Raw genomic sequence first — 12,068 nt, forward strand, 5'->3', positions numbered from 1 at the left:
GCACATGGTGTCTCTACAGCTTTCACATTCTGTAAGTTACAGGGTGCTCTAGATCTGTAAGTGGAACTGACACCAAAAGTGGTTGTGTGCGTGTGATTCTGGAGCAGTAAACAGCCCATCATTTAATGAGCTCATAACTGGCACATTTAAACATACATCTATTTTTAAAAGGAATTTAATATTTGTTTATTCAGCCTCTGATGTCATTGGAGAAAAATCCTCTCGTTATTGCGGCTGATGTGAGGTAGCAAGAATAGCAATAAAAATCATAAGCTCCAAAATGACGTACAAGTCGCACAGTCCCAAAGGAACTGGTGATCTTAGTCGTTGGGAAGAGGCTCAGTGTTCAGTCATCTCTCCCATAGCTAAACTAGGCCAGCTAGCGGGTATACAAATATTAGCTACATTAATAAGAACATGTAGAAATGGTCTTTAAAGGGGAAAGAGCCATTTCGGTAAAAAATATAATGAAAAGTGCTCAGGACAGTTTAAAATGTCAGAAAGCATTCTCTTGTTTTGATTTTAACTTCCTCTTGGCTGGTACCAAAGGCTCATTTTTGCCATCCAGGTGGACTTTACAGAGAGGATATCAAGTGATATCTCAAAAAGACATACCCCGTGTCCCTACATCCAATGTGACTTGAGGGAGAGAGACGTCACCTCAAACTTTATAGGACCCAGAGCCAGGGTGGTGGGGATTTTTTTTTTTTTTTTGGTTAATTTTCCAACCCTGTTATTCACATGTGGCTGTGGCAGCAGCCAACTAAGCAGTAGAGATTCCATTTTAAAGAGGTATATTTACATGTGTTTGATGGCAGATTTCCTCCAGTCCCCCCACATTTTGGGTGTCCAAACACAAAAATCCCCAATTGCCGATGTTTAGCTTGTTTGGAAGTCAGTCTCTCTCTCCCCTACACCAACCCCTGTTTCTCTGTGGCCCTGCCTACACTGGATTTCTCACTAAATCATCCTGTTACTACAAGTAACAGTAGGCGCATTACAGTAGACAAGGTGCTACAACTACTAGAGTTGCAGGCAATATGTTGTGCTGACCTGCTGTGATTAGGGTTAGACAACAGAATGTTCCATGTGATCTCCATTTGTAATCCCAACAACGCTCCCAGGAAAGGGGCAGCAGCAGAATGTTTAAGGAAAGGAGTGGAATGTAGATATAATTTACGTAATGTCTAGACGGCTCACCACATGTTCCTTTATTAAAGGAATGTTTATGGACAATCTGCTGCTCCTGAAAGGTTCTGGACTGACAGTCCCAAAGATTCTAGCCACAGAAGAGATACAACACAGGCAGTGGCACCATAAGCTTTGCCCACTTTATCTTGTCCATGTGTCTCAATCCTGGCCTTGAGGAGCTACCTCTCTAGGGATGAAAGGGGAGTGGTCTCCATGGCCCATTCGACCCTCGGTCTCCCTGCTGAGAATGTCAATAAAGCGATCTAGGACCCTAATGGTTTCTGTGATGTGGCCACCTGTCTATGACTAACACATGATCCCAAGAGCACCCCAGAACACTGCATACCAAACAAACACTTTATAAAATAGCAAGAAGTTATTCAGAAAATTTCACTGCAGAAGTCAAGTTTTACAATATATTAAAACATATTAAACCCAACCAGTAGTTAAACACCCATGCAGTTTAGTGTTGTGAAAGTTAGAAGCAGTTAGAAAATAAGCAAACAAACCAAAGCAAGTATACACACACATTTTTATATATAAATCATTTAAAGGAAAAGCAGCCATCCACATAAATGTCATGTCAGGCTGGGGCCCCTGTACCTTTAAAGACTCAGTATAAGGGAATGAAAGAAGCGGAAAGCTGATCATGTGACCTCCCCTTCAGGGCTGGTAGCAGTAATGAGAAATCTGAATGAAAAATGGAGCGACATCACAGTAAGTCACCTAATAAAGTAAGAGACAGCAGTGCTTAAAAACACTCCGTGCTCCTTGACCTAGTGAGAGTCATGCTCAGTAATCACTCTGTATTAGCCCGGGATTTTAAATTTGTCACTCAACAGCTGGAAAATGTAGGACTTGCCCTGAGAGAGCTTCAAAAAGGAGCAACACCCTATCCTCCAGTCATAGTTAAGTTCCTAGCAAATTGACAATTTAATCAATTTTCTTAATCCTCCCTATACACCAGTTGGACTACATGGGATTCAAACCTTAATAGCGAAGAAGCAAATTCTCTGATTCTTACTCCAGTTACTTGGTTCAGACATTGTGGCAGTAGACAAGGTTTCTGTTTACAAGTATCGATAGAAGCCCTGGCACCAGTACTAATTGCTAAAATGGGCACAGGAGCTGCTGCAAATATTTTCAAAGGATGGAGTGGGATGGGAGAAGAGAAGAACATAGGATTGAGGGGCAGCACCTTTAACACCACCAGAAACTATCCAGTTCTTTCACCTTCTACCCACATTTGAGCTTTGCCATCAACCTAAACTGAAGAACTGTGTGTGGGGCAACAGGAAAAGACTGGGGCTGGTGGTTAGTCTGGCATGGGCTCTGGGAGAATGGTCTTTATGGGAAAGCATCAGCTGGCTTGTATTCCACGTAGCCTGCTGTGAAGAGTTTCAAATAATTTACTAGCCAGGATCCTCATGGCAAAGCCGCCACCAAACCCATATATGTCAAGTAGGTGAACCTACTTCAGCACTGTCCAAATGGAGTATCACATTTGCAATTTACTAGGAACCAGAGCTGCACCTATTTTGCATAAAACAGAGCAGGTCCCAGCATGCAATGTTCCAGCTTGATAAAAAAAAAAAAATCTTATGGTTCAAACTAGCTCTTTACATGTGGAACCTGCAACCTGTGTGTAGCATCTTGGTATAAAAACTGATGCTGGCTACCATCAGCACTGATTTATATAAATTACATGTAGCCCTGAGGTGCTTAGTATGCTGCCAGCATGGCTCTCCCTTGGGAAAAATGTGGACTGTGCATCCTTTATAGAAAGCAGTTGTGAGAAAGAAGGGAAATTTGTGTCCCTGTTTATAACATGTTAATTAAGAGATGGGTCTAAGTCTCAAGCTTTGGACCATATTTCCAAAGCCCCTGGTCTGAATCCCCTTGAGCTTGGAGGGGGAGGGGAGGAGGAGACTGCACACCTACACTTAACAGTACACTGAGCTTTCCTCCTATAAAAAGCACTACTAGAAAATTGGCATTTTAGAAAACTGTTGCTTGGTAGGAGGCAGGGATCTCGGAGCTCGCTAATCAGTTCCTTTGGGGGTAGGCCCAGTGCCAGGCAAAGGGGCTTGGAATAAAAGCAGAGAAAGAACTAAAGAAAATATTGCAGAAGATAAAGAAGCGGACAGAAGGAGGAAGAAACAGATGGTTTGGTGAAGGGAGGTGAATGAGTGGGAAGGAAAGAACAAAAGGGAGACGAGCCAGGAGAGGAGACATGGGTAAGAGAGGGGAAGTTCAGGTGGTTCAACAGAGACTGATTAGGGATGAAACTCGCAGCAGGAGCACTGTCTAGGGGTAGGAAATTATGGGCTACTTCCTCTTAGGTAGTTCACACATCATTGGAAATTTGCCCAGGAAGAGGCCACTGACCCAGTGCGAGCTCAGTAGGGAGGGAATCTGGCAGCTGCAAAATGAGACCCTCAACAGTCCCATCTTAATCAGCTTTCAGAACAAGACTATGCTTGACAAGGTGGAAATTAAGCTTGTTGCTTTGAGATACACATCATCCAGTCAGGATTGATGGAGTCCAAAGGTCAATTTCTTCCTGTTAGCTTGGTCAGTGGGGTTGTGCCCACCCTGGACAGGAATCTTGTGTCCACCACATGGGAGTGGATGCAGAGAGAGGCATAAAGGAAAGAGCTGAAGTATGTTTAAAGAACAATTTCTGAATCCATAGTTTCCTCATATTACTTCTTCAGCCAGGTTAAAGATCATACGTCCCAGAACAGCTATATATGTGGTTAGACTGCTCAGTGCATGGAATTCCCTGCCTCTATGCTCATGGACCAAAGGTTTGGGATGTTTCTCAGACTTAACTGTTGGGGGGGCAGGGAAGAGAAAAGGGAGGGTTTTGTTAGGAGTAATGTCTCACCTTCTGCGCACCTGAGAAGGCGTGGTAGTAACATGAAACATAGGTCATAATGGCCTTCTCATCCGGCCTTAGCGGGCCTATAATATCTGTGCAAAGAAGGAAAAGAGGTTGAAAGGATAAAGTAAGAAGCAGAACATAGAATAAAATAAACAGTCATGGGTGGTGTGAGAGAGGGGGAGAAAACTTCCCATCATGCATTGCAGGACAGGCCAAATAGATTTCCATGCGGAGAGCTGGGAATTCGGATCAGAAAGTGACCAGCAGGGTTGGCTCTGTGGATCAAAGTGGTACCACCCCTTTCTCCTCCCAGCATCCAGTTCTTGTTCCTAGTCAACCTCCAAATTACATATTTTCACAGCCCCACAGTCAGTGGGCCTGACCCAGCCATGAGAATGAATAAAATTTATGTATTGCTTTAGCATTTTAAGAGTCTGCTCTTGAAAGGCTTGTGAGTCTTAAGTGGCCGGGCCATTGCAGAGATCAGAGTATTTCTGCCTTCTTACAGAGTATTTCCCACTCTGCTTCAGTGTGCACTGCATAATCCTATGGCACTGAAGCAGTTACAGTGTGTTTGATTTTTGAGGGAGATTTATCAGGTCTCACTTAGCAATATTTTCTTTAAGTAACTACACACCAGCAGGCAATTGCTTGGCAAAATACAGCGAGGACACACCTGTCCAACCTCCACACACAAGGGAGGAAAGAAAGGGAAAAGCAGGTGTCTCAGATGCAATATGTGATCCCCTCTATTTCAAGAACCACAGCACCAGAGGGTTTGTCAGATAAACTCTTTAAACCCGAGCTGAATCTGGGCTGAGTTCACTGTGTAAAAGGAATAGGTGTTATGCTGAACTCTGCCAGGAGTGGTAGCTTCGTATTTGGGGTGATCCCTCCAGTGGCTCAGTTAGTCGAAGAAATACTTCCACAGATGCCTAAGGAGTAAGTGAAGAGAATCAGGAAGAATTAAGGCTTGCAACAGTGGTTGATTTACCAGGTCTAGTGAAGACCCGCTAAATTGACTGCAGATCGCTCTCCTGTTGACTCCTGTACTCCACTGGATTGAGAAGAATTGGAGGAGTCGACGGGAGAGCATCTCCCATCAACATCGTGTAGTGTGGACCCGGCGGTAAGTAGATCTAAGCTTAGATCGAATTTCCCCTGTAGTGTACACAAGGCCTTACAGACCCTGTAGCTCAGGTGTAGTGAATGTGTATAAGGGCGAGTGAATGTGTGCTCTTTCTGAAGCCTCCTGCCCAACCAAAATTCCCCACCCTCGCAAAAAAGTGGATCATCAGAAATAAACTCAGATAATGGTATGCTGTAGTGTCTGAGCAAGCTTGGTGGCCTACCTTGGTGGCCTACACATCCCAACAGTGTGTTAAAGATTTAGGTTTGATTTCCAATTCTAGTCCTACTGGTATGACAGGAGCTGGTGCTCAGCTAGTTGAGAGGGAATCTTGATGGCAGAGCTCCCAGTACCACAGGATTAATGCGCACTCGGCAGCCCTGTAGCTTTACTGTACACTGACTGTAGGGATATGCTCTCCCAATCCCTGCCCCCCAAAATATTATGTTTGGGACACCACTTTGAACCAACAGCCAACTCTACCAAAAATAATATAAAGATGCCCGTAGCTAGAGAGGAGAGAGAGAAAGAAAAGGTTTGGACATTAGCAACAGGACCAGGTGCGCTGTGTGGAGGGAGCTTGGAATCCTGCGATACCTTCTGGGCTCCTGAGAAGGCGTGGTAGAAGCTAGAAACATAGGTCATGATGGCTTTCTCGTCAGGGCGGGCTGTTCCAACAATGTCTGTCAAAAAAAACCTGAAGTTAAGAGCATATCGACTGATGGGAGAAGAGCAAGGGAGGAGAGCCAGAATGGTCCAGGACACCTGGTGTGGGGCACGTACATATCACAGGAAAGTCCTACTCTGCACACTCTTTGCGCAGGACTCCCTGACCCTCCCCAGCAACCCTTTCCTCACCAACAAAACTCCCAAGAGGAGGTGTAATCTAGCCTCTGGCAAACCTAATGGGATTGCAGTACATTTTGTGTTGGAACATTTCATCCCTCTCTAGAAGGATCCAGCCAAGGCAGAGCTGTCAGTTGAATCAGTGGGACGAACCCAGCAGAGCACTAATAGGCTGTTGTTGTGTTTATAGTTTTAGCATAATTCAACTCCTACATCCCCTAAAAGTTCTTGAGGTGAGTTTTTTCCTGCCCCTCATACCACCCCAACATATGGATGGCCTGATTTTCCAAAGGTGCCAAGTGCTCCAAGTCCCATTGCTGTCAGTGGGACCTCACACCTCTGAAGATCAGGCCATCAGTATTTACACTGCAGGGGTACACACATTTGTTCTATTCCTTTAGGAAGGAGAGCCGCTCTGACAAAGCAGGAGAAATCCTGCATGGCCTTAACCATCTGTTTCTATCATTCCCAAAACTAGATTCAGTTATTTCTGGGGTAGATTTCTTTGGGAGCACCTGGACAAGACAGTCTTATAAAATCCAGCCCAGAAACATGGCGATTCCTTGGGATCACAACAATGAGGAGCGGGCAAGGGCAGGAGGAATCATGACTGGTTACTGGGGCTGGAAACCCTGCATCAAAAAAGTGTGCAAAGTAAATTGCTAGTTGTCCAAATGCTAGTTAACCAAGTTTTAATTGTGTGTATCCCCATCACCGAGATGTGTTATTTCACAGGTCTTCACTTCCCAAACCAAGCCTGGAACATAGCCTCCCTCTTCAGAGCCAGCTGTCCTTGGGCAAACAGCCACTATACAAATGAAGACCAGGCCAGCAGTCTGAAGTGCAAACAAGAGAGTTGGAGCCTTCCAAACTGGACCCCACATGTTTCTAAAAGTTAATCCCTGCTGCCCCAAATGCCTTCAGATAACCAGTTACTTTCTTTAAGAGGCACTTCTGAAAAAGTGGATCCCTCCCTTTGCTTCCAGAACTGGTCAGTGCTGTATTCTCATGCCTAATATTACTGAGCAGTTCAGAGGGAAGCAGTTTACAGTACCAGACATGGTAAGAGTGGGTTGGAGAAATCTAGAGAAAACTGGCAGAGTTGTTCTTGCCAAGTTTGTTCTCCACACCCTCCTCTAATCCTCAGCAAATGGCTTCATTTAAATGGCAGCGACCAACTACACCAAAAAAGGGTCAAGGATACGAATCCTGGATCGAGGGAAGAGTATGTTCTGCACTGGACTCTCTCTTGAACCACTAAATCTAGATCTTGAAAGGATATGGGGAAACTAAGATCTTAGGTAAATTTTAGATTCATGGCAAGAGAATTGAAACCTTTACACAAGGTAGTAATGACAGTGCAGGCTTCTGACTACAGAGGTGACAAATTGGTATTAGTTACAAGCAAACTCTTGTAGTCAGGAGTCTGGTCTGTGGGAACTGAAGACTAGATCCAACCCAAATTGGAGCCTTTACTGTAACTAATAGGGAGCTATGGGCCAGAGATGGGATGCCAACATGTGTCAAGAACAGTACGATGGGGACAATGATACCATGACAATATTTAGGAAATAACTGAAGTTGGTCTGTTTTGATGTTTTCTCCCCTTCATTATATGTAGGGCCACCACATAATGTGCTGTTGGTTCACAATTCAGTCTGGTGTCCAATATGGAGCTCCACCCCAGTCAGATAGATGTATCCAAGTATTACGTGTCTCTGACCACTGTATCAGCCCCAGGTTAAAAACTACAGAGCAGACATGGGAGAATGATGGTACCGGAGGAAGAGAGAAACAGAACAAGAGATTCATTTTTCTGTTGTAACCTTTATTCTATTTGTTTGGGGTGTGGTGATGGAGGGGGCATTCAAGATTAGGAAGATCTGAAACAATATATGTCCATCTAGAAGAGGTAAGGAATCTCTTGGAAAAAAACAAAATTAAAAACAAAAATTGGATTCTACTTTACCTTCTGCATCCAACATCTTGGGGATGTCCAGATACTTCTCAGCCACGTCGAAGGCTGTGTTTAGGTTAGTAAGAGGATCATCCTAGGAAAGGAAGAGCCAGAGTGTTAGCATCAAAATGCAACAAGAGGAACAATATTTCTCTGAAACCAGAGACCATCATTGTTTGATTTGCTTCAGATAACTCAGTTGGATTGACAGAAATACATACATGAAACCACTGACGCAGCAGGCACCACAACAGATTAAATAAATGGGTTCATTTTAAAAGCAGTGCCTGGGGACTCAGTCATGTGGCCAGGGCCGGCTCTAACTTTTTTGTCGCCCCAAGCAAAAAAACAACAAAAAAAGAGTGCCGCCTTCCATAGCGCTGCCATAACACACCCCCTCAGCACCGCGCCACCACACAGCCCCCCCAGCGACGCCGAACCCCCCCACCAAACCCCCCCAGCGCAGCGCCACCGAACCCCCCCCAGCCCCCCGCGGAGCACCACGCCGCCGAAATGCCAGCCCCCTGCGGAGCGCCGAACCCCCCGGGCCCCGCGGAGCGCCGCCAAACCCCCCCAGCCACCCGCGGAGCGCCGCCGAACCCCCCCACCGAACCCCCCAGCGGAGCACCGCCAACCCCCCCCCCGCCGAGCGCTGCCAACCCCCCCCCGCCGAATCCCCCAGCCCCCCACTGAACACTCCCTCCACCCCGCAGAGCGCCGCCAACCCCCCCCCCTCGCCTCCACACACACCTCCCGCCGAGCGCTGCTAAACACCCTCACCACCGAGTCGCACCGCCACCGCCCCCCCCGGAGCGCCGCTGCCGAATCCCCCCCCCAGCTGCCAAAACAAAAACAACCCACCCCACCCCCAGCGCTGCCCGACCAAATCCCCTCCCCCCCCCAAAAAAACAAAAAACCCTGAGCGCCCCCCGCCACCCCAAGATTGGCCACCCCTTACCAGGTGCCGCCCCAAGCACGTGCTTGGTCGGCTAGTGCCTGGAGCCGGCCCTGCATGCGACTGATGGCATTAACAGGAATCACAAACGTATGCATTTGATTGGTTAGGAGTCAACTTTGCAAACAGATTTAACAAAAGCATCTAAAGAGTGTGGGGATTCCTAGCTTTTAAGGCCAGAAGAGACCATTATGATCATCTCGTCTCACCTCCTGCCGGTCATAAAATTCCACCCAATAACTCCTGCATCAAGCCCATAGCTTCTGCTTGATTTAGAGCAGGGGTTCTCATACTGGGGATCGTGAGGTTATTACGTGGGGATCGTGAGCTGTCAGCCTCCACCCCAAACCCCGCTTTGCCTCCAGCATTTACAATAGTGTTAAATATTTTAAAAAGTGTTTTTAATTTATAAGGGAGATTGCACTTAGAGGCATGCTTTGTGAAAGGGGTCACCAATACAGTGTTTGAGAACCACTGAGTTAGAACATATATTTTAGAAAGACACTCGATCTTGATATAAAGATTCAACAACAGGAAAAGTTATGCATACCTCACAGCCTAATTAAAAGGCTCTAATTTGCCCTACTATAGATGTAATGTCATATTGATAGTAACCGTGGTATTTTACATTTATACAGCACTTTTTACCCCCCCAAAAATTCAGAATGCTTCACCAACTATTTACATCTAGCAACACTATGATGGCAGCTACCTCTGGGCTTGAGTACGGTTACCAACTGGTGTACAGTTCATTGCACACAGTTGAGTGGGAAGAAAAGGCAGTTTCCCAGGACACCTGGAACAAATCCCTACTCTACAAGATTTTTTTTTGTTTTTCAGTAAAGATCCTGTCTTTTGTATGCGTATTAAACCTCCATCCAAGATATCCCTACTTACCAGACACTACGTAGCCCTTGAAAACATAGAGCATATTTTTATTAATTTCTATTATACCTATTGCCAGGGCAAAAATGCACTTCAGTTACAGAGCTTAAAAGGTAGTCAGTCAAATCCTAAAGAAAGTAAGTGTGCCTTGACCATACCATGACGATATCTAGACTTTAAAGGACCAAACAAGGGGCTAGAATTCCAAAGGCAGGAATCATCAAAAAAGAAAGCCCTGTGAGAAATCATTAAGTGTTCAAACATTAGTACCAATAATCTAGTGCCTCCCAACCAGTCTGAGAACTCTCGGACTCCACACTATTCAGCTTTGCATCAAACACCTATGGAAATGAGATTTAGTTTTATTCTATGAAAATATCGCAATAGCCGCAACCTGTCACAATCATGGTGGTTATGCTCCCAAAAATCATTCCATTTGTATGACATAAGCTGCCAAAGAGATACCATCAACTTTTATGTTGTTGGCACTGGAACCAGTGGCTTCTATTGGTGGAGAGTCTACATGGCAGTTGGTAGTGTTTAACTAGCACATACTCTAACAGGTTTTCAGGACAGTGTGAAGACTCTCTCTCAGCATATTCTCATCAATACAAGAGTGGTGTAGCCCTGACTCTCCCCAGTGCTAGGAGATAAACTGCATGGAATTTCTTCATCCTTCACATTTGGCTTTTCTGTGCCCCTTAACTCCCATTCTTAAGGATCAAGTCCTCCATCGTGTAACTATGGCCTACATTGTTCGTTTCTAGATGTATACGTTTTCATTTAGTTGTATTAAAACATGTATTGTTTGCTTGTGCCCCAGCTTACTAAGCAATCTAGATCACTCTGTATAACTGACTTAGCCTCTTCTTTATTTACCACTCCCCCAGCTTGGGTGTCATCTGCAAACTTTATCAGTGAAACGGACACACACAGAGACGCTGGCAAAAATACTCTATTGACAATACATTCAACATCTAAAAAGGAGTGCATCACAATTAACAATAAGCACTTCAATCTCTAACTCCTATACATTCAGATATGCAGAGCCAAGAAGGCCATCTGTAATAGCACATCTGGAGAGTCCCAGTACTGAACACAGTCTAAGTATCAGTGTAGACCAAACCAAAATGCATTCAGTGCCATTTCAAAAAGTGTGAAGATCTGGTGGAACATGCTACTACTGGTCACTTTTTCTATGCTGGTTTTAAAGTGCCTTGTCTACATTTGCAGATAATGATTTTCAGCACCAGATGAGGAGGAGCAAGGGAGGCCAGTTGCAGTGCTGTTTTTTGTTGTAGACAACCACTGCCAGCAATAGGTCATTTTCTAGTGTTGCTAGACTACAGAGATGCAGTCTGCGCATTTCCCTGGTATTTCCTGCCTGCTACAAGTTAGAGAGAGATTTCTTCCTCCTGCTTCCATAACACTTGGGTCCCTGCCTAAAATAAAAAAGTGACATTTGGCTGACAAAATGTGACAACCCTAAGCTCCCCTCCTCCTCCCCGCCACTGCCAAAAAAACCAAATCTCCCCCCAAGCAAGGCTGAAAACAGTTTGTCCATTAATCTAAATGGGATGTGTCTACATTAAGTGAGGAAACCATTGTATGGACACAGCTGGCATGAAACTGATGGCTGTCACATTTGTCATTATGAGAGCCGTAGCCACAAATAATCAATGCTGCTCGATGGCACCTTTTTGCTTTGTCCAGACACGGTACACTCATAACTGTGATTGTATCAGTGCTTTTAGATTGCAGGCAGCACAAAGCACTGCATTGTGGGATGGAGTTAAGAGGACTGGACACAACAATTCGCATGCAACATTCTTGTTTCCAGTCTGCACTGGGGAGAAACCATGATAAGCCATGCCTGTTCAGCCAGTGCTTCACTAAAGACCTCACCTCAGGGATTGGGACCAGCTAGTAAGTCAGTGCTTGTAAAACACTTACATCAGCTACTGTTTGTGGATACACAGTGTTTCATGAATTTGGCAAACTCCAAACAACATTTATAGCAGCATTCCTTTACCTTATGAAGGCAGAGCCTTAGACCCATTGCTTGAGAGAGAAAAAAGTAAAGGCCTTTCATGCATTAAACTACATTAAATTCTCAGCCAGACTGTTGCATGAAAAAGCATAAGAATTCAGAAATCCAAAGTGCTGGCTCCATCACGAACTTGTCCCCTAGCCCACATGACATTTCCATTACTATTCA

The 12,068-nt window shown here is 45.1% G+C and overlaps 1 protein-coding gene across 9 annotated transcripts in view; it reads right to left on the bottom strand.

Annotated features, from left to right (window-relative positions):
* ACTN1 (actinin alpha 1) overlaps positions 1 to 12,068 on the bottom strand; it is a 139,652-nt gene that overhangs the window by 27,493 nt on the left and 100,091 nt on the right. For 4 of the 9 annotated variants that reach the window (XR_010600614.1, XM_005305913.5, XM_005305914.5 and 1 more), the window contains exons 7-8: positions 8,023 to 8,104; positions 5,805 to 5,890 (exon numbers count right to left, since the gene is read on the bottom strand). Coding sequence is in view for 7 of the 9 variants with exons in the window: in XM_005305913.5 (XP_005305970.1) it covers positions 5,805 to 5,890; positions 8,023 to 8,104 (168 nt within the window). In the remaining 2 variants the exon portion in view is untranslated. Of the gene's footprint in view, positions 1 to 1,794; positions 1,882 to 4,081; positions 4,168 to 5,804; positions 5,891 to 8,022; positions 8,105 to 12,068 lie in introns of those variants that run through there. The other 5 variants (XR_010600615.1, XM_008172537.4, XM_005305915.5 and 2 more) reach the window with 3 other exon arrangements.

This window comes from Chrysemys picta, chromosome 4 (genome assembly GCF_011386835.1).
Source record: "Chrysemys picta bellii isolate R12L10 chromosome 4, ASM1138683v2, whole genome shotgun sequence".
NCBI lineage: Eukaryota > Metazoa > Chordata > Testudines > Emydidae > Chrysemys > Chrysemys picta.